Below are 24,408 nucleotides of genomic sequence, written 5' to 3'. Positions count from 1 at the left end.
TGAAGCTATATGCATTCATGAATGGCATGTTTAGGTGAATGGGGAAACTTATCTATTTTTTAAAAGAAAAGAACTAGTGGACATCAAAGGAAATTATTAGGCAGTGGGCCTGACACAAACAAAAAAATATTTTTCACACAGAGATTTCCAAAATTGCATAATTTGTTACCCTAGAATGCTGCAGGTGTCAAAAAGTACTCAGGGACGTTCTTGGACAAGATATTCTCTGAGAATGTGGATGCTGAGTTTTTTCCCCAGTAGCTCCAGAGATTCAATTTGAGACAACATACAGCAGAAAATATCTTTGTGTGCTTTCTAGTTCCTAAAATCTTTCACTAAGCATTAACTACTCATAATGCTATTGAACTACACAGCTATTAGCTGTTCTTGAAATAAAAAGGCAACAGCCAATCAAAGTGAAACATCTAAGTGTATCAGTCAAAGGAAACTATTTTGGAAAACAAAATATTATTACAGCAGTAAGATTACTAGGATTTCAAAAGAAAACTTTTGGAACTTTTGTACAGCCTACAGAAGTATCTACACTTAAACTTTTGTTAGAATAAAATGGATTGAGGATTTAAGCCCTCGTGTTTTGTAATGTAACAATTGAATGTAGAGGGTTTTGCTTGAGGTGTTTTACTGAATGATTGTCCCACTGGACATTTCAGCTGCCTTCTGAAATATCTGATGCAGGACTTCAGCAGAAAGTTGACAGGTCATAAGGACAAGGGGGTGTTTTTTTGCAGCAATCTTTTTCTGACCTTCTAAAACATTAGAAAAACAAAGCAAAGACATACTCTAGCAACAGAGAAAATAGATGACCAAGTCATTATTTGTGCTATCACAATGTCCCAAATATGGCAGACATTTCATCAGGCACCCAAAAGCATACTAAAAATGATCTAATAGTATAAAAAGGCAAAGCTACTTGAAGAGGAAAGTGGAATACCACATTGCACAAACACCTGAGCAAGAGAGTGTCATGGTATTTTATTAGTAACACACTGAATGTTGGTATCTTTTTTTCCCTTCTAAAATTAAATGCTCTAGGTTAGGGTTATGGTTAAGGTAAAATCCTGATTGATTAATTATCACTTTATTGATGGTTTGGGTGGGGAGGGGCAGAGTTTTTCTCTATAAAGTCACATCCATTGTTTCAAACTCAAATTTGCAAACTCAGTTCCAGTGCCTTTTCTGCTATAAACACTCAACAGGAGCTCCTCAGTCTCCCTTATAGGGAAGAGCATCTAACTCAGAGGATAAACTGAATGAGAATTAGCTCACTTAATTAGATAGATTCTGCTAGGTGTCATGAAAGAAGAAGAAAACAGGAATGTTGCAGAAGAGAATATAAGGTTTGAAGATGGCATTACTATAAAGGCAACGGAGGTAAGCAAGTCAGGCAGTGAGACAGAGCAGTCAAATGGAAAGACATCTTTTCTATTAATAACTAAGAAGTAGAAGGATTAGTACTTTTACAAATATAAAACTGAGCTATTTTCCACCTAGTAAACTGGTTGCTGCAGAGAACCAGAGTGACTTTTCCAGAACAGAACAACAAAAAGTCACAGAGTAGAATGAGGATTTGTATGTACTCCTACATACAAATGTTAAGTCAGTTATTAAGCTATTCATGAGGTCACTGTAGAGAAGGATACAGGGGTATTAAAGCATACTGAAAATTTTCTAGTTATGGAGGTATGCATAGTTTTTTGGTTCCTAAATTCTTTATCATCTTCATTGTAATAGTTTCAGTGACAGACTCCAAGGCACTTACAGTAACCTGAAAAAAATAAAGTGCAATCAAGTAAGGGACTACTTCCTAAAAACATATTTTTGAAAATATAAAAATGACAGAAGACGTTTTGAATACTTTTTAGTATTCTTCTGTGTTTGGGATCTTATAGGAACATTTGGAGCACATTTTCAAATTTTCTTTCATAGGTATAAAACCTTTAGTTCGACTTTTTGTTTGAATGCAATCCAGGACTGTCTCACACACAGCTCTTTCTAGAAACCCTGTATCAAACATTTTGAGATTTGTGATGAAACATTGAAACCTGCCAAAAAATAAGGGGGAAAAATAGTGTATTTCCTAATGGCCAGGAATAGTTTGTACCCTGATGTGACAGTTTATAGAAAACCACAGCGACACGGATTTCTGTGAGGAAACAACCCAGCTCACTGCAATGGTTGATTTGTACGTTCATCTTAATTATTTTTTAAATAGTATTAGTGATCAGCCATATAGTCAACGTTGTTTCCCTGCCAGTGACTGCGCAGCTGAGGGCACCGAGCGCTGGGGACAGGGCTCCCTGTAGAGGGACGGGGTGCACGGGGCTGCCCAGGCCATCTGAACATTTTCCGTGAGGACACGGGACCAGATCCCGGCGCTGGGAAACGCTGGCAACAAGCGCGGGAACCCTCCACGCAACAAGTGGGGTCCGGCGGCTCAGCCGCGGCCCCGGGCGGGGCGGCCGGGAACGGCCACGGCCTGAGGAACGCCCGGGGCGGGTCCGCCCCCGCCACCCCCAGCGGCCTGGGCGCTGTCGTGTGTCCCCCCACCCCGCAGTCTTGAAGCGGGGCGCCGGGGCGGGAGGAGCAGGAGCCGCCCCTCGGGACGCGCGTGACGGACCCGGGATGCGGGTGCCGGACCCGCCGTGTGTGTGAGGGACTCCCCCGCCCCGTTCCCGCCCCGGGCGGGGCAGGCTCGCACCGCCTCACGAGCCGGCTCGGGCCGGGCGGCTGAGGGCAAAAGCTTCACCGGCGCGCAAGGCGCATGCGCGGGCGGCCGGCGCGTGCGCGGTAGCGGCGGCGGACCCGGAGCGGAGCCCGGCACTCGGCAACGCTCGGCGGTTCCCGTGCAGGCCAGGCCGCCATTTTCTCGCAGCCTCCCCGTGCGCGGCTCCTGTCCCGCTGCCCGCGCTCTGTCCTGCTCGGCAATGGACGGGTGAGTGGGGGCCGGGGCCTTGGGGGCGAGGGGCTGCCGCGCTGCTGCTGCCGGTCGGTGCTGGGACCTGTCCCGGTGCCTCGCTGGCTGACGGCGGGCGTCTCTGAGGGTGTGGGGAGCGGCGGGCTGCCCGCCGCGGGACGGCTGGAGCCTGAGATCTCCGTGCAGGCTGGGAGCGGGGCAAGACGGGGCTCAGCGTCTCCGTAACCCCCCGGTAGGATCCCCCACTCGAGTCGCCGACGGATTTGGGCCGCCCTCTGCTCAGTGCGGTGCCCGATACGGCGCGTCTCGACGTGAAGAGGCAGCGCGATCTACCCCCATCGGCCCCTCCGGAGCCTCTCGCTCCCTCTTGCTCTCCCGCCTATGCCTTGTCTCCCCCCGGGCGGGGGGTGACGAGGGGCACGCTGCGGGGCTCGGGTTTGTTTTGGAGCTGGCTGGAGGGGAGGAGCGATACCAGCGGGAGCCAGATGTCGAGCTCTTTTGTTTTCAGAAACTGCCTAATAAGCCCTTTGGCTTCTCCCCTCCCCAGGTAGAAAGATGTCTTTGTATATGCTGTGGACTGGCTGTAAGAGCCAAAGAAGGGAAGGTTGGAAGGAGTCGACCATGCGGGACAGCGAGGGCTGGGGTGGGCAGGCACCACACACAAGGCCTGCTTTTTGTTGGATTTGGAAAATGGGGCTGCTGGTTGTAGCCCTCGTCAGTGTAAATACAACAGCTTCTAGCTCACACATTTCCTATTAAGTTGTTTACTCTACTTCAAACAGAGAAGCCATCTCTTTGGTATGCTTAAAGCATATAACCTTTCAACTGTGAGAGTTCTAAAGGCTTTTTATAGTTAATTGTGGTTATAATGTTAGGTTTTACAAATCCTGTCTGAACAGTCTTGTCACTAATGAGTACTACATGGTGGAATGTTTTCTTTTTTTTTTCTTCGTGTGGACTTACATTTCTGTTGGGATTGTGTTACACAGAGTGATGATGTCATAACCTCTAAGAAAAAGGTGGACCTTGACATACCTCTTGCAGAGTTTTGTATGGATGTACCTCATTAAATTTCATATAAGTGTAACTGCCAATGCATTCCTTTTTTTTCCAAGCTAATTTAAAAAAAAATGTTTTTGTTGCTCTCTGGTTTAAGAAGATCTCTAGGGCAGGCTGTGTTGCTGAATTAGCTGTCTAGTTAGCAGAGATGTTTGAGAAAAGTTCTGTGCTTGCTTTCAAATTATTTTATTTCCACCCTGTGGTCCACGTGTAGTCCGGAGACCCGAGTTTCCTAAAGAAATTTCCTGACAGTGCTGCACTGGAGTGACGTTTACTTGAAACTTTGTACTCTTTTGGAGTAGCCTGTAGTCTGGGGGAGCACAGTGGCTTTTGTAGGTTTCTTTTGTACTTCCCCTCAGTCCTGCTGTGTTCTTGGAACACAGTTTCTTGATCAGGAAAGTTGTTGGCTATTTGTTTCCTCATTATTTTGTCATTGCAATACATTGAAAAGTTGAATTTGAAGATAAATTGGTTAACTTGTGTTCTTGTTTGTTTTTTTTTTTTACAGCATTGTCACTGATGTTGCAGTTGGTGTGAAGGTAGGATGTACACTTAACAAATAAGGGGGCAAACTGTTGATACAAAATTAACTACTTTGAGTATCAGTATTGCAAATTGGAAGATTTTAGCTAGTCATTGTGAGCTGATATCCAGTCAGCAGTATATGCTTTATTAACCAAAAATCCCCAGGGGTAAATCGAGGGCTCTACATAAAAGACCGTTCTAGGCACTGAACTGTAAACAGTGGTTCTAGATTAATGTAGTGGTGTCAGCTTCTTATTTTAAAGTTTAGTTTTGCATATTTTTTTCAAACAACACTTTCTCATTGTTGCGTGGTACCTGTAAAAGTCGTGTTTTCTTCTCTCCCTCCCCCTCCTTATTTAAAAACAGTTACCGCTGAAGTTAAAAAAGAAGTGACTGCCTGTAATAGGACTCAGAAATATGGAAGGTAGAGTTTGTTATGTAGACACAGAAGTGAGTGTTTGCTTTGCTTTACTTTTTATTTCTCAAGTTTGGTTATGAACTAATCTTTTTTTTAATAGCAAGGAAAAGGGTTGTCAATTTACTATTTATTTCAGGTTTTTTTATTCAAATCTGTCTCAGGAATTAGATCTTTACTTCATAGTAGCAGACTAAGAAATAATGAGAAAGCAAAGATATATGGGACAAGGGAACTTTAATGAATGCTTGTGAGCAATTCTTTCAGTGGTAGGAACATAAAAGTTTACTAGTGCATACAGTTAACTCTTCACATGTGGTCAGGGACTTTTTAGCTTGTGTTACTTACCTGACTTTTCACCTGAAGCTGATCTGTGTTAACTGCTTGCTAAGTCAGGCTTTGTCTATTAAGGCTCAGGTGCGCAGATTCAGTATCAGTCCTGCTGGATTTGGACTAGTTCCTACGTAATACAGCCAGCCTATAGATACAGCAGCTGTTCTGTCAGATGTACCTGTATTATGTTCCTGAGCAGGCTTGCTTCTAGGAAGAGCTATAAGAAGTCAGTTATATGGTCTCTGGACCCATCTGGCTCCATATGTTCATGCAGTGTTGGAGACAGGCTTAAAATCACTCTCTGAGTCGTGAGTCAAGTGTAGTTATTAAAACACTTCTGTGGGAGCTAATCACAATAGAAATATGAACTGGCATGATTGTTTCTTTGTTGCCTGGGAGGACTGATTAAAGTTTAAGAATGTATTTAGTAGTTTGGAGGAATACCTAAAGGAAGTTCCAAGAGTTCCAAGTTTTTCTGAAGTAAACTGATCATTTGCTTTGAGGCAAAAAAAAAAAATAAATCCATAAATTGCCCTCAGTCCCATATAGTGAAGAAGCAGTTTCAGGTAAACCATGTATTACTTGAACCTTGGATTCTGACGTTCTCACTTCAGGAGAAGTAAATGGATTCAGTATCCCTTTCATTCTTTATTATGAGCAACTTGAGTGTTGATGAGAATTTGAGCGCTATGAAATATGTTGCAATTTTGGAACCATTCTTTCAGATACTAGCCAGACAGTGAAATGAAGACACTCCAGAGGACGTAACTGCTTCTTTCTGTTGATTATAGAAGTTATATTATGAGATTATAGAAGTTATATTATGAATATAAGAAAGAAAGCAAGCCAGGTGTATTGAAGGCAGTAATTAAAATAAATACAAGGAAAGGCACGGAAGTGTCAAAAAATTGTGCTCTTTGCCTTCTAAAAATAGACTTGCTGTTCAGATTTTAAAAGAAAACAGTCTGTGCATGGAAGTAGTGGGAATAAATAAAGGTGATGATTTTCTGAAAAAGCTGTTAAATATGGGAGGAGTAAACTGGATTGTATTCTGGAGCTTCTCTAATTATCTCAAGATACTAATAATGGAAAATGGAATTTCTTTCTAATTGATATATACAGTGTAGGTAGCAGTCTTAATGCCAGCTTCAGTCATGTTTTGTGGAAGGCCATGTGAAACATTTTTCCTTTTTGTTCTCTTCACTGCCCTTGGTGCACTGAAGTTTTAAAGTTGAGGAATGCTTTACTGTAGGTGTATATAAACAACTGGGATCGTTCATCCAGCCTTTCCTTGGCTGTTATCTTTTCTTTGGAGTGCTATGGAAATGTGTAGACATTAAGTTTTGAATCTAAGGAATTGCATCAGCAGTTTTAATGCTATTCCAATGCTGCTTTTATTGTGACTGGATAGGCATTGGAGGTGAGCAGGGATTTACCTGTGTGAAATCAACTTATCCAGGATATTAGTTTCAACCAATGCTTTCTTGAGATTTTTCACCTACAGTATATATGCTGGTCAGTTATACAGCATGTTGTGATATATTCAGTTACACTTAGAGAAATGAATTGTGATATAAGACTCTTCTGTTTGGAAAATTTGCTTTATTTTATCATCAGTCATGTCAATACAAATTTGAAAATTTTATTAACTGTTGTCTGGCTGGTTTCTCTCTTAAACAGAAAAGTGAGCATGTTACTTATATTTTTAAACCCATTTGTAAAAGAGTAACAGGAGTTAACTACTGTAGTGTGGGTATTGTTTTTCAGTTAAAAGAGGGCTTTTGAGCTTTGAGGACTTCATATGGGCAAGGCAAGTATATAGTAGAAGGAATGCTTGCTTATAATGTTTTATTAAGAAATTTATAGTCTGAGTTACCTGCAAGTGAAGCTGATAAATTTGAAGCTATTGCCATTTATTTGTGCTGTACACTTGATTTAAGACATTTTTCTTCATCTGATGTTCAGTCTTCGTTTTATTTACATGTTGAGTCACCAGCAAATAACACCAAAAGCGGATGAAAACATAAAACTTGGAATGGAGGTGGAAAAAATGACAAATACTATTTGAAAACTTGGTTTGCATACCGTAAATGTGGGGATTTGTGCAACTCAAAATATGTAATGGGAGCACACTTCCTAGCTAAAATCTGTCAGAGGAGCAGTGTGCTTTAATTTCTGAAAGCATTAGAACATCTTGTAAATACATATGAAATAACTCTGATTTGGTCTGTAATGTCTTGTTTTGCTTACCTAGAATTCATGGAGGCAAAGAAGTGTCACTGCACACAGTTCACCTCTTACATTACTATTTACAAAGTAATGCAGAAAGAATGAACTTTAGTTCTGTCTGTTAGTTTGTGAACTCACACTGTATATAAGCAGTTTGTGTAAAGTGTACTTGAATAGAAGAGAGCTAAGAATTCCAGTGATGGTAGTATATTACATAGTTAAATTTTTTCAAAAATTTTCAGTTTCTTGAAGAAGTTCTATACATGTTATGGATTTCTTCATGCACAGTTTTAAAAATTGCCATGTTATATAAAATGTTTGCATTTTTGTTTAAAAAAGGTACATCACAGTTGCTCTGCTCTTATTACATGAGATCCTTAGTTACTAAAAATAAAATGGCTTGCTAGTTAGCTACTAGTCTCAATCTTCTCATTGCTCACTGGCTGTATAGATTTGAGTATTTAATAATCAGCATCTAATAACTGTACTTTGAATTGCTCTCCTGTGTTCTCTTTGCAGTTACAATGCTTTAATCTTGTAAGTAAAGTGATTAGGTGCTTGGAGTGGTAGAGCCATGTATGAAGTATATAATGTATCTCTTCTCTGGAGTAATTAAAAGACTCTGGAGGGATGTAAAACACGATGTAAAGAATATATGTCACACAGGTACAGGGAATAACTTAAGTGAATTTTGGGTGCATGTTGAGGATGATCTCTTCTACTGTGTGTGCCACTTCAGTCTAATGTATCATCTTTCTTCTGGATGATGTGTAGCTGTGCAGTAAATGGGGCCTGAACAATTGAGTGACTCATTTTGTATATATGGAATGCATGTTTCAGAATGGCTGAGGTGTGCTTCTACCTGAGAGGAGAAAAGAAGCAGTCATTTCTTCATGGATGCATTGTTTGGCTTCAGCATTTGGGAATTTTTGACATGGTTGAGAATATTTTGGGCTATACTAGCCAAAAACAGAGAGCTTCAGTTGCCAAGCATAGACAGCCCCAATTATAGCTAGGATGGAAAACTCATATTCTAATAAACATAATTTTGTAATGTTTAAAGATGTGGGGATGGCCTTTTTCTCCCAAAGTCAGGGCATTAGCCTTTGCAGTGCCCTTAAGAAAAGAGGGAATAATTAACGTGTATTTAGTTGGTTATGTTAGGGATGGGTAGAAGATGCTCAAAAGCACTGTCCTAGTATTTTTTAAGTTTCCCAGACAGTAAGGGATCACAAAGTCCCCCTATTTCCTGGTTGCTGAAACTTAACATGGAGGAATATAGTAGTATGGGGGAAGGAGAGTAGCTAAAACCAGGAGAGATAGGAACTGATGGAGAGAAGGGAGAGAGCACAAAGTAGCAATCTGCAAAGTACTCTTGAAGCATTGTCCACTTTGGTTTTTATAACTCAAGTTCTGAGGGGTAGTCTTCTCTTACAAAATTATAGAACACTGACCCTTTTTTGCTACTATTAACTGAGAGTTTCTTCATGGTGGAAACAAATACTGTGGGTACTTTGTGACTTATTTCATCTGTACACTGTATAATGAAAATTTGTATTGAAAAGTCAGAAATTCTAGCAAATTGTCAGAAGACTAAATTTAAGAAGTGGAAAAATTTGTTTCAGTATCTTGTTCAGTTTTTTTCTGAAATCTTTTGCCTTCGCTATTGTCATTTTGGCTACTTAAAATGAAGGAAGTGGTAGGATAATTCATTCTTACAGACAAATGCCATGTGATTGTCTGTTTTATTGTATTTAAAATATTAGAATTATAGTTTTGAGCTATATTTTCATGTGTAATATAATTACTAGTAGATTAGACAAAGGCAGTGATTTGAGAAAAATGGACTGTTTATGAATTGGAGAAACTGTTTTGTGTTAGCTAGGATAATGTTTCTAAACAACTTTTGTGTTGAATGATACTTAGTTGTGATAGTAGCAGTAGACAGCAAAAAAAGGTGTGGAACATTATAGCAGTGAAGTAAGAATGGTGTGACCATGTTCAGAAGTTTAGAACTGGCTTCTGGATTTGTCTCTTCAGCAGTGGCATGTCTTTGGTGACAAAAAATAACTTCCTATGGTGAAAGATATTTGGTCTCTTTGTAGCAGTAACTTTTATAAATTGACCCTGTTTGAAGTGGCTTTTGTATTTATTCTCAAAACAGTTTACTCCAATTCTTTTTTCTTTGTACCTTTTTTTTTTTAATGCTCATTCTACCACTGTAATATATGTGAAAAAATAAGGAGAGCTGAAAGTGGAAGGAAAGGAAGAATGTTGAAAATTAGTTTGTGCTCTGTAGTAAGTATGCATCGATGTAAGGAAGATTTACTATATCTATTTGATGTGTTTTAATGTCTGTCACTAATTGGAAATCACCTATTCTTTATTTGTAACAGAACACTTATATTTGCATCTTAATGGGGGAGTTGTACAAAGAGAAATGCTTTGGGATGGTCCTGTGCAGGGCCAGGAGTCAGAATCCGTGATCCTTGTGGGTCCCTTCCAGCTCGGCATATTCTATGGTTCTATGATCTGAAAAATATGAGCTAATACCAGCATGAAAATACCTTTCCCATTTCTTAAAGCTTTGAGCCATGTTTTCACAAGCAAATCAAGCTTCATTCCAGTTTTTTCTGTCAGTGTAATACTTGAGCAACAGATGTTTAGGTAGCCAATTCACAGACCTCTCTTGGTAACTTAACCAGGATAAAGCTAAGCTGACACAATAGTGAGTTACATCTTTTTACTCAGATTTGTACCAAAGCGTGCGGTTGTATAAGTGCTTGTAGCAATATAGAATTGGGAAGGACGGAATGCGAACAAGTGCTGGGGCCAGGGGGAAGGTAGGATTGCTGCATTTGATGGTAGTTGGTTCAAATGAGGCTGTGGTTTCACAAGCTGTTAATGGGACTGTGATGTTTGATTTAGAGGTTTGGGTATTTTTTTATAGCTGCAAGTACATGCAGCTGTATTTAGCTTTTCATAAAATCAGTTCTATAAATGTTTAACATGAGTATTGAGTTACAGACAAACTAGCACTAGTGCTTTTAATTTAATATTGGAAATAGCAGATAATTTAGTAGGAAATACCTTCCATGTTGATCCCACCCTGAGGTGCAGAAACAGCTACTGAAGGACCAAATCTGTACGTCTGGGTGCCATGATTCTCTATCTGGAAAGCAGAGAACATCCAGATCATGGCTCTAGTAAGTTGTTCTCACCTATTCTAATTTACTACCAGTAATGTACAGCTGTTTGAGAGTAACACTTTCTTTCCTGGTAAAAGTGGAATAGAAAGTCTGAAACGCTGGAATAAATGATCTTGTTAGCGTACTTTCTCCTTGATCTTTGAAGTGTCGATTCATTTGAAACAAGTTCTTGCCTGGTGTCTTTCCTTACAATTGAAAGTTTGGAGGTTTCCAGATGGGGCTGTGTGACATGGTGCAAGTGGAGATTTAATTCTTTACTCTTTGGCTTTTTGGTTTAATAGTCCATCTTGATCTTTTGGTGCTTTGAGAAATTTGGCTCTTTTCAGGGGAGTTGAGAATTGTCTCCTTTCCATCTTAAAGACTTTTCAAATTCCGTTGATTGCTCTCAATTCCTACAAACTTTTAATGTTTTTATGAATGAAGTACATAGCATATACTATGTGAATAGTTGCAAGAATAAAAGCTTAATTTTCTCCTAGATCCTTTCTTACTGAAAAACTGCGAGTGTTAAAATGGCAAAGTTAGTTTTTTGGCTGTGTGAACAATATACGCTTGGCTGAGAAGAGTATGGAAAAGAATTGAAGTAGGGTGAAAAAGTAAATATATGGAGAGCAGTAAGTATGGAAAGGTGGTCATATTGTATCCAGTTAACATTTGGATTTTCATTCAGTATTAAGTTACAAGTGAGTTATTAAGCACCCATGGAGTGCATGACCTTATTTGATAAGATTTCATGCTAATATATTTAAATAGTGTAACCTTTAAAAAAAAAATCAAGTAGGTGTACTCCTTTCGTGTAAGCTTCTGGTGAAGTGATAACAAGCTTAAAGTTTAAACAGTGTGTAAAGTATTTATGAACCTGCATGGAGTTTCTTTTGGATTGTACATTTGGACTTGGCTTGTCTTGTCCTGAACGGGTCTTCTGTGATCCTGTACATATGAGAGGTGCAACAAATTCATTAGGGTAATCTATATTAGTGCATGTAGTCAGAGCATAAGGCAGATCAGGTGTTTCTTCTGCACCAAAGAGTATGTGAGGATATATTTATGCAGGGATTCATTAAAAATATATCGTGTTAAAAATGAAGCATTCGTTGAATTCTGATCCATCACACATGTAAACTCAACGAAGTTTATAAATGTTGTGTTGGGGGGTTTAAAATGTGGTGTTCTGTTGTTTCCAATGTCCAGTCCCTAAAGTTAATTCAGATACTAAAGTACTGTGTTTGCAGGTGTGTATCTGTTAGAGGGGAATGCTTAATGTCTTGGTTGAAATTGTCATGTCCTTTTATTCCTCTCTCATACTATCAGGTTTCTGGCTTGCTCTTAAGTTGTTCCCAGATATTGTTAGAAATGAAGTATTTTACAGTGCTGTTGGATTTCCTTAAATCATGAGATCTGTCTCCTGGCTTGTCATACCCCTTGGGAAATTCATGCCTGTAGGCTGAGAATGACTGTGGTAAATGTGCAGTGCAACTAAAGTTTTCCTATTTTTCTTTCAGCTGGGGGAGAAGGGGGAGAGAGGGAAATGGGGAGGGCAGAAGCATCATGTTTTTTGAGAAAGGTTTTTAATATCAACAAATTTGAATGCCACAAATGAGAGGATTTATCAGAAAATGCATTTTTCAATATCTTTGAGTGTCGTCTTTATATTTTCCAGTACAAATTTCGGAAGTTATTTTAGATGATACTGTTGACTTCTTAACAAAGTGCAGTTTTGTCACTTTTTTACTGTTTCTGATAGTATTGGTTTAGTGTTCTTGTAGTATTGTAGTGCTTCTACACACATTTGTAATATGCCTTCTGTAATACACTGCTGTGTTAGGTTCAGCCGTAACTGCTGATCCGTCTCCATAGCCCTGAATTATTGGGAAAGTAGCTCATGTTTCTTGGTCATAAACAGTTTTCAAAAAGTACTTGCATGCATAAAAGACTAAATCGCTTTAGTAACTCTCAAGCCAAAGTTGTTACTCTCTGGTTGTACCTTGGATGTAATAAAATCTGGGCAATGTCTGAAATATTTAAAGCCCTCTCTGGCATGTGAGGACAATAGTTGGCAAAGACTTCTATATAGTATAATTTTGATTAGCCTGGAAGGATAGTATGCCTGTAATGACTTCCTGAAATTACATAGCTACTTAATATAACCTGTGATAGCATGAAGCTTTATAGTGGTCTCTTCAGGGGAGGGGGGGTAAAATCTGAAATCCTTCTATGTAAATCCAGCTTGTGTAGTGAGGGATTTTGGGTTAACTATGACTATTAAAGCAAGGAGCTAGGAGAATAATTTGCTAAGCTAGGGGCTTCTTTTTCTTTGTATACTTGATTTTGTAAATTCTAGAAGTGACAGCATATACAATAACTATTCATTTAGGGAAATCAACTAAAATACCGAAGTGGTATCTTCAATTTACAGTATATAAAATAATTTTTGTATATATAATTTTGCATTTTAATTATGTATTAAAAGTGTGAGCTGGTGTATTTTTTATCTTTTTTTGAAAGTGAGTCCTACATGTCAGTTTTACATAATTCCATTGATTGAAGCTATACATTAACATGATGTTTTCACACCACGGATGGAAATGCCCTCATGGGGGCAAGGGTGTGATAACATGAGCTTCGTTGAAAGGACAGTATTGACTGTAATAAATTCAAGGTTCACTCACTGCAAGATGTTAGTTTGGCAATTCCCTTGAGATTTTTTTTTGTACTAGTATTTTTGCAGATGCTGGTTTCATAAAGAAATGTTCTAAATATCTCTGATACGAGTAGTTAGTGGTTAGCTTTTATGGAAGATTAATGTAGATTAATCTTCTTAACATTCGTAGGAATAGAAACAAGGCAGTGAAAACTTGTACTGTTGAGGACTGCATGTCAGAAGATGACCTATTAATAGTATAATAGCAGTTTGTACTTCTTATTTTGTCCTTTATAATCTCCTTGCCTCATGCTAAAATGGATATTAAATTAGTCTCTATCATGTTGCTATTACAGTAACATTTCTTTGCAGTCTGTGATGAAATAAAATCATTGTGGTGGTTTTTGTTTGTTTGTTATTTTAACTTGGATGTGAATGTTTCTACCATCTATGTGTTCGTGATCTTCAGTATTGTTACACAATCTCAAGCTTGCTTTGATTCTTTAAACTCAGCAGTTTGCACAGATGGGGGAAAAAATGAAGTGAACATTGCTCTTGGATCTTCCATTCTTTTTGAATCGGATTCACTATGTTCTTCGAAGATCTGACTTCAGTTTCCTTAACCTCTGAAACACTCAATACAATTACCTAATTTAGTTTAAAGGGTTCTTTGTTTTGCATGATTTAACTAGCAGAACCGCTGTGCTTGAAAATAAGACTAATTAAATATTCAGGATGCTTGGAAAATTAGTTATAGTTCTTGAAATTTGTAGCAGAGTTATGTCTGTGACATAGCAGAGTTACGAAAAGCTTTGCTCTTGGAGCAAGATGCCAGTCCTTTGTGTCTTAGCACCCTCTGAGAGAAGATGCACATAAAACCAAATCCAGGCACCCCAAAGAACAAATTGAATAAAATCTCATCTCTGCTGAATAAATGTAAGTAAAATAAGTATTTATGTCTGTGTAATTCAGGAAATGCTTGTGTCACATAGTAGTGCCAGTCTAAGAGCACGCATTGGCTTACTTGGGATGCTTATATTAAATTGCTTTATTAGAAAACCAGCATCTTCAGATAACCCTTTTGAAGTAAATCACAATTACCAGGCAGTTACTGGTTTTGATTTTGTAATTTAATCATTCTATGTCCAAGTACATCATGTGTCTTTTGCTGCATAGCTGGTTTTAAAGTTACACATTGAATGAAGTATAGAGCTGACTAGGCTGCTTAAGAAGCAATTAGGAAAAACAGGCATGTATATCTAGTAAAGATGATTACTCACACGGTAAGAGATCTTTGACCAAAAGGTTGACAAGTATGTATGGGAGTGAGTTAGCAGAGGGTTGCTGTACATTTGTGATTTCATGGGGGGCTGGAAGAACATTCCACATATGAATCTGTTCATTTGTGAATCAGACTTTTGAACACTATTTATGCGGATAAGACAAGTGTAGAATTATGATACAGGCCAATGTAAGAACTTCATATTTATTTATTTATTCTTCTGAAGCAAAAATGTTAAAACTTTCAAGTGCAATGCTAAAATCTTGTGATTGACTATGAAGGTATTCATGAAATGTAAAATGATATGTTTCAAAATGAAGAGAGAACTGTTCATGAAACACAAATACAGTAACTGAATATCCACTCTATTGAGTAATTTGTGCTTTTTGAAAGCCTGATTTACTAGGAGCCAGAAGTGTATGCAGTCACACTTGTGTTCTTTCATTCAGCAGTTACTCTTGTAAGTAACTTTCTGAAGCTGAAGACAACTCAAATTTGAGACATTTCAGAATTGTAAAGTTCCTGCATGTTCTGGGAAGAGCATTCATTTGGTACTGGGGTTGCTTCAGCTGTTTATGTAGTAACTGCTGTACCATTGCAAATTAATGTCTGTCATATTGAGTGGAAAAAAATGCTGCTGAATTATGTTAAGCAGCTTGACTGTGAACAGATTCAGTCTCTGCTGCTACTTTTGCCTCTTGAGTTGAGCTGTCCAGGCTGCAGATAGGGGCTCCCAGGCAAGGCTAGGTGGGTAGCTGCAAGCAGAAAAAACTGCTGTTCCCACTCAGTAAGCTAGTGCTGCTAGTAATAATCTTGAACATAACGCTAGAAAATAGAACATTAAAGAGAAAGAAGGAATATCTATGTTTCAGCTCACAGTGGGTGCCCCTGTGTTAGTGTATTGTATTTATAGTAGAAAGCAATGTGGTTTGAATAACAGAGAGTTTCTATAACTTCTCTATCTTGCTTCTCAGCTTTGTCTAGCTAAATTTTTCCTTGGTTATATCTGATTAAAAATGCATCCTTATATTGAAAAGGACAAGATTTAGTCCTTCTCATGGTCCTACCTAATCTTGGTATTAGGTACGATGCAATTTTAAAGGAACTCTGTTGCTGATCTGATAGGCACGGCTTTGTAACTTGCTACGTACCCTTAAGAGCTTAGAGCATTCAATAAATTGTATAAAGATTCTGATGTTGAAAACTACATAAACTTTAATGGCTCTATGTGTGCATATACCTATATAAACTTTAACGTACTGTTCTGTGTGTGGACACAGTGCAATATGATAAAATGGTAAAGGTTTGGTTTTTATACGTCTTTCAGTTGTGCTGTCTAGAAAGGTGATAGCCTCAGATTAATTTATTATGCATTATTGAGGTGCTCTGTAAAACATATTCACTAACTAGTCATGATTCTGTTGTATCCACAACAGAGGTGAAAATATTTATTTTTATAAAGATGGGTAGTAACTTGTTTTCTTTCATCATTTCCATTTTAGCTGTGATCTGGATTAGTCTTAAGGGTGCTGTGGAAATACTTTTTAAGTGGGGATAGAACCTACAAGAAATTAAAGATAATATTCAAAGGATGCTTTAAATTTTTTTTTTATTGAAAGGTCATGTAAATATTTTGTAGGCTTTTTGGGAGGTTAAGTCTTGAGGGATGAGGGGGGCTGGGTGGTAAAAGGAAAAAAAAAAAGGAAAGAAAAAGGTGTGAAAAGCATAAGTATCTTCAGTTACATCAAATGCCCATCTTACAAATAATTTGAGAAGAAAGGCTTATCTTGTGTGTTTTCAGTATAAACCCTCCTCTGATTTTTGCAGCCCACTTTCAAGTCATTCATTAATTGATATTTGTCATGTTTTAAGAATTACAATGAAGATGTAATTCTCTGCCCTAAATTGTGTTTTGCAGAACAAATGGATGTCCCCAAAATGAAAATTGATCGTTTCCTGTGAAGACAAATTTTTTTTTTTTTAAATAGGGGTGTCAGAATTGAGCTAAACTCCATATTTCGATTTGTATGGATTTCCTTTGTAGTTTCAGCTAGATATAATAATTTAATATATATGTGTATTAAAGTATAAAACTATGAGTTAATTTAAATGTTATTGAAATAGAGTATATTTAATCATAATAATAATTTAGTTTGAAATGCTGGACAAAATTATTGTTCAGCAGTTCTCATTGTGTCTAGAGATGGCTTCATTTCAGTGGTGGGTTAAACAACTGTGCTTAAGCTGCTCTCATTTCAGATTGCCGTGTAAATATACCGTTTTACTTAGATTTCAAGTTGTTGCACTTATCTGAAAAGAGGAAGTATCATCTTTAAAAATCACAAAATAGAGGAAAAAAAATCTCTTACTGTCTCTTTCTTTTTAGAGAGGATCTGACGAACTTCTTTCAGGCAGTGTACTCAATAGCCCGAACTCTAACATGAGCAGCATGGTAGTTACTGGTAAGTGATGCCCTTTCAAAGGAGAAATCTATAATTTATACTTGGACTCATTTCCTTTTTACAAGGGGAGAACACTGAAACAAGAATCTGTCGTGCTATAGAGGGATAAACTGTTGGCATGTATTAGACTATAGTGACCTTATATATACACAAACCTTGGGTATCTGAGAAGAATAATCCCATAAAACAGTAGGCAACTTTGAGATGTCTGCACACTAAATTGTTGGTGAGTGATGGGATGAAAAATTACACTTGTCTTGTACAGCTGCTTTTAAAATAAGGAATCCCAAGTGCCAAGCAAAGGTAAACAGCTTAACTCCTCTGTGGCATCAACTTTTTCACACTTAGACACCTGCAAGTCTGGGCATTACAGGGAAGAGCACTGTGCCAGTTTCGTACTACAGTATGGATTCAGGAGAGCAGAATTTTCCTCTGTTCTGATTGACTGCTAAAGCAGGAAGCTTCACTTTGCTCCTACAGTTTGAGATTGCAGTGGTGAATGTCAGTGCAAAGTGAGTGTGGTTATTCTTTAATCAAATTTCTGGTGATGCAAGATAGGTTTCTGGGACTTATTAAAATGTCTTCTTTTGCAGTTGATGCTCCTGTATGTTGAATGTGCATTGAATTCCCTTGGAAAGCTTATTTTAGAGGTCTTGCCTTTTTTTTTATTTTTCATCTTGTCAGTTGTTTTTTTGTGTTTGGTTTGTTGGTTTTTTTTTCCGTAGAGATGTGGAGGAATTGATTCATGGTATCAGAGGGTTGCTGGGCTTTCCAATTAGTTGCCTGGTTCACTGCTTTACTGTGCCTTATTTTCTGTATTTATGTGCTGAGCACTATAATCACTGATTTTAGTAGCAGACTCTTTCCATTTAATCTATTAGTAAGAGATTGGGATTCAGGATGCAATTTCCTGTTATATTTAGGGTGCTGTGGTAGCAGCTGTTGCCAGAATGGGTAGCTCTATGCTTTCTCATCCTACATCCTTAGCACAAGCAGAAAAAAACCTCACCCAACTTCACATGTTTCTGCTATACTCTCTTCTGTTGGAGTGCTAATAAACTTGCAGAATAAACTAATCCAGCATTTAACTATACTAACAAAATGATGTTTTCCCTTGGAGCAGTCATGTGCTTGCACATGGATCAGTCATGTGATTGCACAGTTGATAAACACAGTGCAGTGTTGGGAGGAGGAAGGGAACCACTTCCATTGGCAGTTCTGTAACCAGAGGTGAAAAGGTGATGGTACTTTGGAATAGATCAAAAGTGCAGTGTAGTGCATTCATAGCCATTTTGAACCACCAGAACATTTGTTTTTCTTTCTTTCTTCTGGTTCTGGAAGAGGTCCCTCTTGTTTTCATTTTCTTGGTGCCCTCTGCAGTCCTGGATGTTAATTAGTGCTTCAGCAATTTTCTTAACTTAAATGAGAAGCTAGAATGAAAAGGAGTTCAAGTTGTATGTGTAAGAGTTTGGATTTGGGCAGTGGGAGGGGGAGGAAGAGCACTGTTACGAGGACGAAGTTCTAAATATTACATAATTTTCCACATATATTTTCAGAAAAAGTTTTAGTTCAGGAAAACTAAATGCAACTTAATTTATCAAAGGAAAAAAAGGCTAAAGGAAAATAATTGAATTATTATAATTTTGAGTTTTCAGAAGAAAAAGTGCAGAAGCTTGTCTAAGCAGCCTTTACATAGAAATTCTTTTCTTTGTGAAAAGTTCTTAAAATGGAAAAGGCTGTTTGGATCTCATGAGGTTAACTTGGGAGTTTGATGTATTTAACAAATACAGATGTTCATTCCCATCTTGTTTTTATTTCCACCCATTTTAAGCTGATTTAGGGTTTGGGTTTTATTCTTGTGAGTTTCTTTGTTGTATGGGTGTTTTGGGTTTTTGTGTGTGTGTTCCTTTTTTTGTGTGTGTGTTTCATTTGGGTTTTTTTTGTTGTTTTTTCATCCAGAACGATGAGTGACTTCTCAAGAAACGTCTCATTAGCAAGCAGCAGCGGCCAGAGCAGTGACCTGGCTCCTGTAGTAGCAGTTGTTTGTTGTAAAAGGTTTCGTATAAGTTGTATAGTACATAAAGGAGGTTGGTGGAAAAATAATCACAAGCAAACAAAAACCCACACTCTGAATACAGTCCTGTAATTCAAATAATTCTCCACAGAGGTCAGTGGAAAGGGGGCTAGTTTGTTTGGAGATATTTTTTTTTTAAACAGTTTCTTGTTATTGTATTCAAATTTAACTTCTGCCTGCCTTTTTTAAATAGCATAAAAACCCCTGTAGAGTAGGATAAATCCACAGTTCAGTATTATTTCTGAATATATCCTCCTGTAGCTGTCTGGCTTATTGTGGACCTGGAAGTACTTTTTCCAGACCTGCACAGTTTACAAGTTCAGATTGTAAACTCAGAATTAATTAGATCTGAAATGGAAACTCGTGTGTTAATTTTTCTGTCACCACCTCCTGAAACCCAATGAGTTCAAATGTTCTTTATGTCTGAATTGATGTCCTCCTTTTGCTTCAGTTCTGCTATTACTGTTCTCTTTAGAAGAATTTAAAACTTCTGTGAATAGAGTTTATTTTGCTGTAGCCAAGGCATGGTAGTGAGGAATCTTTCTCAGATTTTCTAGGGCTTAAGAGATCTGTGATCACTTATTAAGTTCTGTGTAAATGAGACACATTGTAGAAATCGGCCTATTCTGTAGCTCTTAAAACTGATATGCCTTTTAGGGCTAATGCCCTTTCATTCTTAGAGTTGGGAAGTGTCATGATTTTATCAGACCTGGCCATTGTTTTCTGATGTATCTAGAAACCTATTCTGGTTTTGACCTTGATATTTCCAGTATCTGATCCCATGATATTTTTTCAAGCAGATACAGAGATCAACAGAAGAAAGAGACAGTTTGTAATCCTCTGAGCCTCATTGGTAAAAGTATACATAATCAAAAAACCAGTTGTCACTAGTAGTGCCCTAGCAGGGCAGAACTTAGAGCAAAACCTTGTCAATCACAGCCTCATTTCTTTCTAAATCTGTGCTATAGAAACATTAACCTAAACCAAAATGCTTAAGTTATAAAACAAATGTAACTTTTTATGGAAGTGTGTGTTTTTGGTAGAACTGAGGGCTGTGTCATTATGGGTGAGACTGAAGATGAGTTTTTAAAAACCAACTTCCTACCCTTTTATCATGGTAACTGTTCCATTAGTGGTTTTTTGTATTCAGCTGCCATTCAGTCAGAATACTGTAGTACTTTAATGCTTTTATGAATACTCTTACTCTAATTTTTTCTTAGTGAAAGGCATGAGAGGAATGGTTTCTCTGCCCTATAGAGAGTATTACATATGAATCCTGTCATATTTTTTGGTGAAAGAAATATGTGAAATTGGTGGGCAAACATTTCATTTGTGTTCTTATTGATTATTTGAACCACTCATAATTTTATAAACAATATGAAATAAGGAAAAGCCTACCGTGTTGGACATGGCTCAAAATCCAAGGCTCGATCCTTGGGCATTTCCTAAGCATTTGTGTCATCAGTATCCACCTTCAAGACCGTACAGGTAAGAGGAGATTGACAATATGTTGTATTAACATTCACTACAAGTGAAGTTACTGTCTTAGGTACCTTCTGTGTCTTTTGCATAGAGCAGCCTTAAAAGAAAGGCTGCGATGAGCGTGACTCCTGTGTGAGTTCTTTTATCACTTAATTCAGAACCGTTGTATCTCCTGAACATAATTTGATTCCTGTCATTGTGGAATTGTGGAATTTCAGATAAGCATTTGTATTTAAATATACAAGATTTATTTTTTTTCCTAAGCTAGTTTGAATAGTATGGCAGAACAGCAGTCTGTAAACATTGAGGGAAGGATCCCATCTACTAGATTAGAATTTGTAGCAAGGGAAGACAGCCTGTAAAGTTCCAGGTCAGCAAATATCTAAGCTTTTCTAAGAAGTTCTTTTTTTATGTTAGATGTTTAAGTTTCTGACCTTTTTTGACACCAGCTGACACTAATATGTTGAAGTTGTACTGTTGGAACTACAGGCTTTCTGCTAGTGCTTGAACTACTACTAGTGTTTTCCTTTAACTTTTCTGAAAAATATTTTTAAAGTTTATTTGTATTTTCTATCTTAATCTTGCTTGATTCTGATCTCTTTGTAGAGCATAACCTTGTCATAAAGATCTGTGAGTTAATTTTTTTCATGTTGGTGCCCAATGACTGGAAAGGCTGTTTGGGTAAACTAAAATGATTTGGTAACAGGATTCTGAGAAACCAGAGCTGAAACCAGGATATTTAAAAAATATTTTTGACTCTGGATATTTTTGAAGACATTAGTAATGCACATTGTAAATGATTGTACATAAATAACTTTTTTACCTGTCAGTGCTTATGTTCAGTAAATACATAACTGCAGTTGTTTATTCTGCAGCTTTTAAATTGAAGAAAAAAGTCCCTTCTCTTTAAGAACTACGAAAGGTGTTTCCTCTGTAGTGGGTTGCTTTTATGCTGAACTTGTGAGGCTTTTGCTGTTCAGATGGAGTAGTACTTAATGGAAGTTCTAGGAATAGTTGTATGAGGCTGCTCATGCCATGAACTGTAAATGTAACATTTTTAAAGGATGTAGATAAAAAGTAAAAGATGTTAATGACAGTTCTGTGAAAGTTGGCTTGTCAAAGACAAGGGATTGAAACAGAGAAATTGTCAGATTGTCTTGTTATAGCTGCCACCAATTTCATTGTTCACGTTTGTGTGTTTAAGGTAAATCAGTAGAAACATTCCAAAAATCCTTTTGCAACTGAGCTCACCAAACTCCTGGAGCTTTAAATGATACTATTAATCTTGATCTTGTTTTTACTTAATTAGCAGGGAATGTTAGCAGTGACTTTGGTAGGTAATTCATTGTATTAACAGAATACTTAGCACTGAGGCATACAAGCTAATAATATTTCAAGCGCTGTGTTTAACTTGGGGAATAAACATAGATGTGCCATTTTTTGATAGCACATTAAGTGAAATTGGTTATTAGTTAACATTAATGATGCCTAAACATAGATAATTTACTTCTGAAGTTTGTAAATTGATTACAGTTAATAATAATTGGAAAGATTTGAAGAAGTACATCACATGTGATTGGAAAGTATAATAATTTAATAATATAGTATAATTTACATTTTTCTACAGATATGCACATAGATGAGCTACATTTTAATGCTCTGAATGTCTGAACAATATGATCTTTTTGTAAATTAAGAAACAAAAATAAAAAAACCTCAGGATGAGAGAAATTAAATGTGGCTATTATTATTAATTTAGGTAATTTCTGTCTGCATCACTATGCCATGGTAGTTCATTGTTGTTCCACTTCAGTTGGATTTTACTCTAGCTGTAGTATTTCTGTATATTTTTAAGGGCTAAATTGAAGTGTATTAGTTTTAGGCTGTGCAACACTGAAAAGCCACTATATCATATTGTAAACGTGTTATCATCGTTACTTAGAAAACATAATGCTCAGTGGATTTTGAAATAGGGGTGCAGCCTATGTGCAGATGTGCCAGATAAAAGCTGTGTAGTTACATTTCTTAATTGTTTCACCTTGTTTACTTCTTTAAGCTCATACTCCTGTTAAGCAATATTCTTTGTACTAAAAGCTAGTTTATTGGTCAAGATTTTCATTTGCACATGACCCACGTCTGTGGTAAACAGCAAAAAACCTCCACCAACCAAAGCATAATTAACAATGACCATGTAATCTCTAATTTTAAGATTAACAAATGCAGACTTCAGACAAGTTCATATTCTATATGTCTCTACCTTATTTTTGGGCATAGTATCTCCTTTTTTGTTCTTTCAAGCATTTTAAATCCCAGATTTTATCTTTATTTGAGCTTTTGAAGATTTGTGTATTAAAACAAAGATCCTATTTTTTTGGTTTTGGGAACCTGTTGGCACTTGTGGAGATATTTGTCACTGGATCAGACAACAGGTCTCCTTTTCCTACATTCTGTCACTTACATCAGGGCCGGGTACATATATTTAAGGAAAGAACCTTCCAGAAATGAAACCACATGATCTCTGTTATACCCTCTCAATTTGTAATTATCTACAGTTTCCATTGCTGGTTGTTTGAGGCCGATGATTGTGTTCGGTAGCCAGTGCAACATTTAATATTTCTGTGTGGTCATAATCCACAACTGTAAACTAGATATCTTCATAATTCCACTGCCTTTCTCTTAGTTACTTATTTCCTATCTTAATATGTGTCCTATGTTGTTCCACTTGCTGATAACATTAAATTTCGTATATTTAGCCAAGGTGAAACAAGAAGTACTTTGTACATTAGCATCAGTAATGAATACTGCTGTTAGTAAGCTTCTCGTCTTTACTACATACAAACTCATTGTACTGGACAACAAAATAAGTGTTCCAGGAAGGCCTAAAATAAAGTACCTAAAATAAAGATCTCAGAACTCTTAGATGTTATTTGTGTATTTCTCAACAAATAAAAAAAATTTGTGCAGAGGAAGTCCTCTAGGATGAAATTTTATGAAAAATATTTTTTCAAAAATAGTTGTCATCAGGAAGTAAACTGTTAAGTCTTTGCTAGCAGCAATGCTGAACTTGAAGATCAGTTTTTCTGCAAAAACTGCTTGGGAGCATTGCATCTTCATAGCTTGAATAAATGACTTGGACTTAAAATATGCCTTGTGTATATTGCAGTTCATTCTGTTGCTTTTTTATATAGGTTTTTCTGTGTTTAATAAAATAGAAGTTTCTAACTGAAAATTAGGACCCAAGTTGCTCAGATTGTAGCCATTTATAGGCTTTGTCAGCTCGTAAGCATTCAATTTCAACGAGTTGATTTATGCTGAATTGAAAGAACTGTGCAGCAGGGATGTGGCTTATATATCAATTGTATTTAAACTGTAGTATCCTATTTATATGGGAAAATAATGCTTTGAATGCCGTTAGTAGAGATAAGATTTTGTGTAGAAGTACACATCTGATGTCACCTGAAAACTAATTTTTCTTCTCCTTAGTGGAGAGCTGAAGAGGACTTGATCAGTACAAAGGTTGTTACAGAACACGGGGGATTTTGGTAGTCTGAATTGATTATAACCATCCCTGAAGGTATTTAAAAGATATGTGCTTGGGGACATGCTTCAATGCAACTTGGCAGTGCAGGATTAGTGGTTGGACTCGATCTTAAAGGTCTTCTCTAACCAAAATGTTTCTATGATTCAGGGTTATGGTTCTGATTTTTTGATTATATTTTTTTAACTATATATTTAAGGCTGTAACTTGATTAGTAAATGAAC

General features: G+C 37.3%; 1 protein-coding gene and 1 long non-coding RNA gene across 10 annotated transcripts in view; one reads left to right on the top strand and one right to left on the bottom strand.

Annotated features, from left to right (window-relative positions):
• Positions 1–978: 978 nt before the first annotated feature.
• On the bottom strand, positions 979–2,768 carry LOC135418892 (uncharacterized). Its single transcript, XR_010432721.1, has 3 exons — positions 2,720–2,768; positions 1,662–1,786; positions 979–1,049 (listed from the first exon to the last, which is right to left on the bottom strand). It is a non-coding gene; the product is annotated as an uncharacterized LOC135418892 (long non-coding RNA).
• A 53-nt stretch (positions 2,769–2,821) lies between these two features.
• The window catches only part of PTBP2 (polypyrimidine tract binding protein 2), a 49,366-nt gene continuing 27,779 nt past the window's right edge, over positions 2,822–24,408 (top strand). For 7 of the 9 annotated variants that reach the window (XM_064664704.1, XM_064664703.1, XM_064664702.1 and 4 more), the window contains exons 1-3: positions 2,822–2,953; positions 4,503–4,533; positions 17,015–17,090. In XM_064664704.1, the coding sequence (XP_064520774.1) occupies positions 2,946–2,953; positions 4,503–4,533; positions 17,015–17,090 (115 nt within the window). In that variant the 5' untranslated portion in view covers positions 2,822–2,945. The remainder of the gene's footprint in view (positions 2,954–4,502; positions 4,534–17,014; positions 17,091–24,408) is intronic. The other 2 variants (XM_064664705.1, XM_064664706.1) reach the window with 2 other exon arrangements.

Source organism: Pseudopipra pipra, chromosome 9, assembly GCF_036250125.1.
Source record: "Pseudopipra pipra isolate bDixPip1 chromosome 9, bDixPip1.hap1, whole genome shotgun sequence".
Lineage (NCBI taxonomy): Eukaryota > Metazoa > Chordata > Aves > Passeriformes > Pipridae > Pseudopipra > Pseudopipra pipra.
The sequence above is the reverse complement of the archived record's forward strand: the minus strand, read 5'-3'. Positions and strand labels throughout refer to the sequence as shown.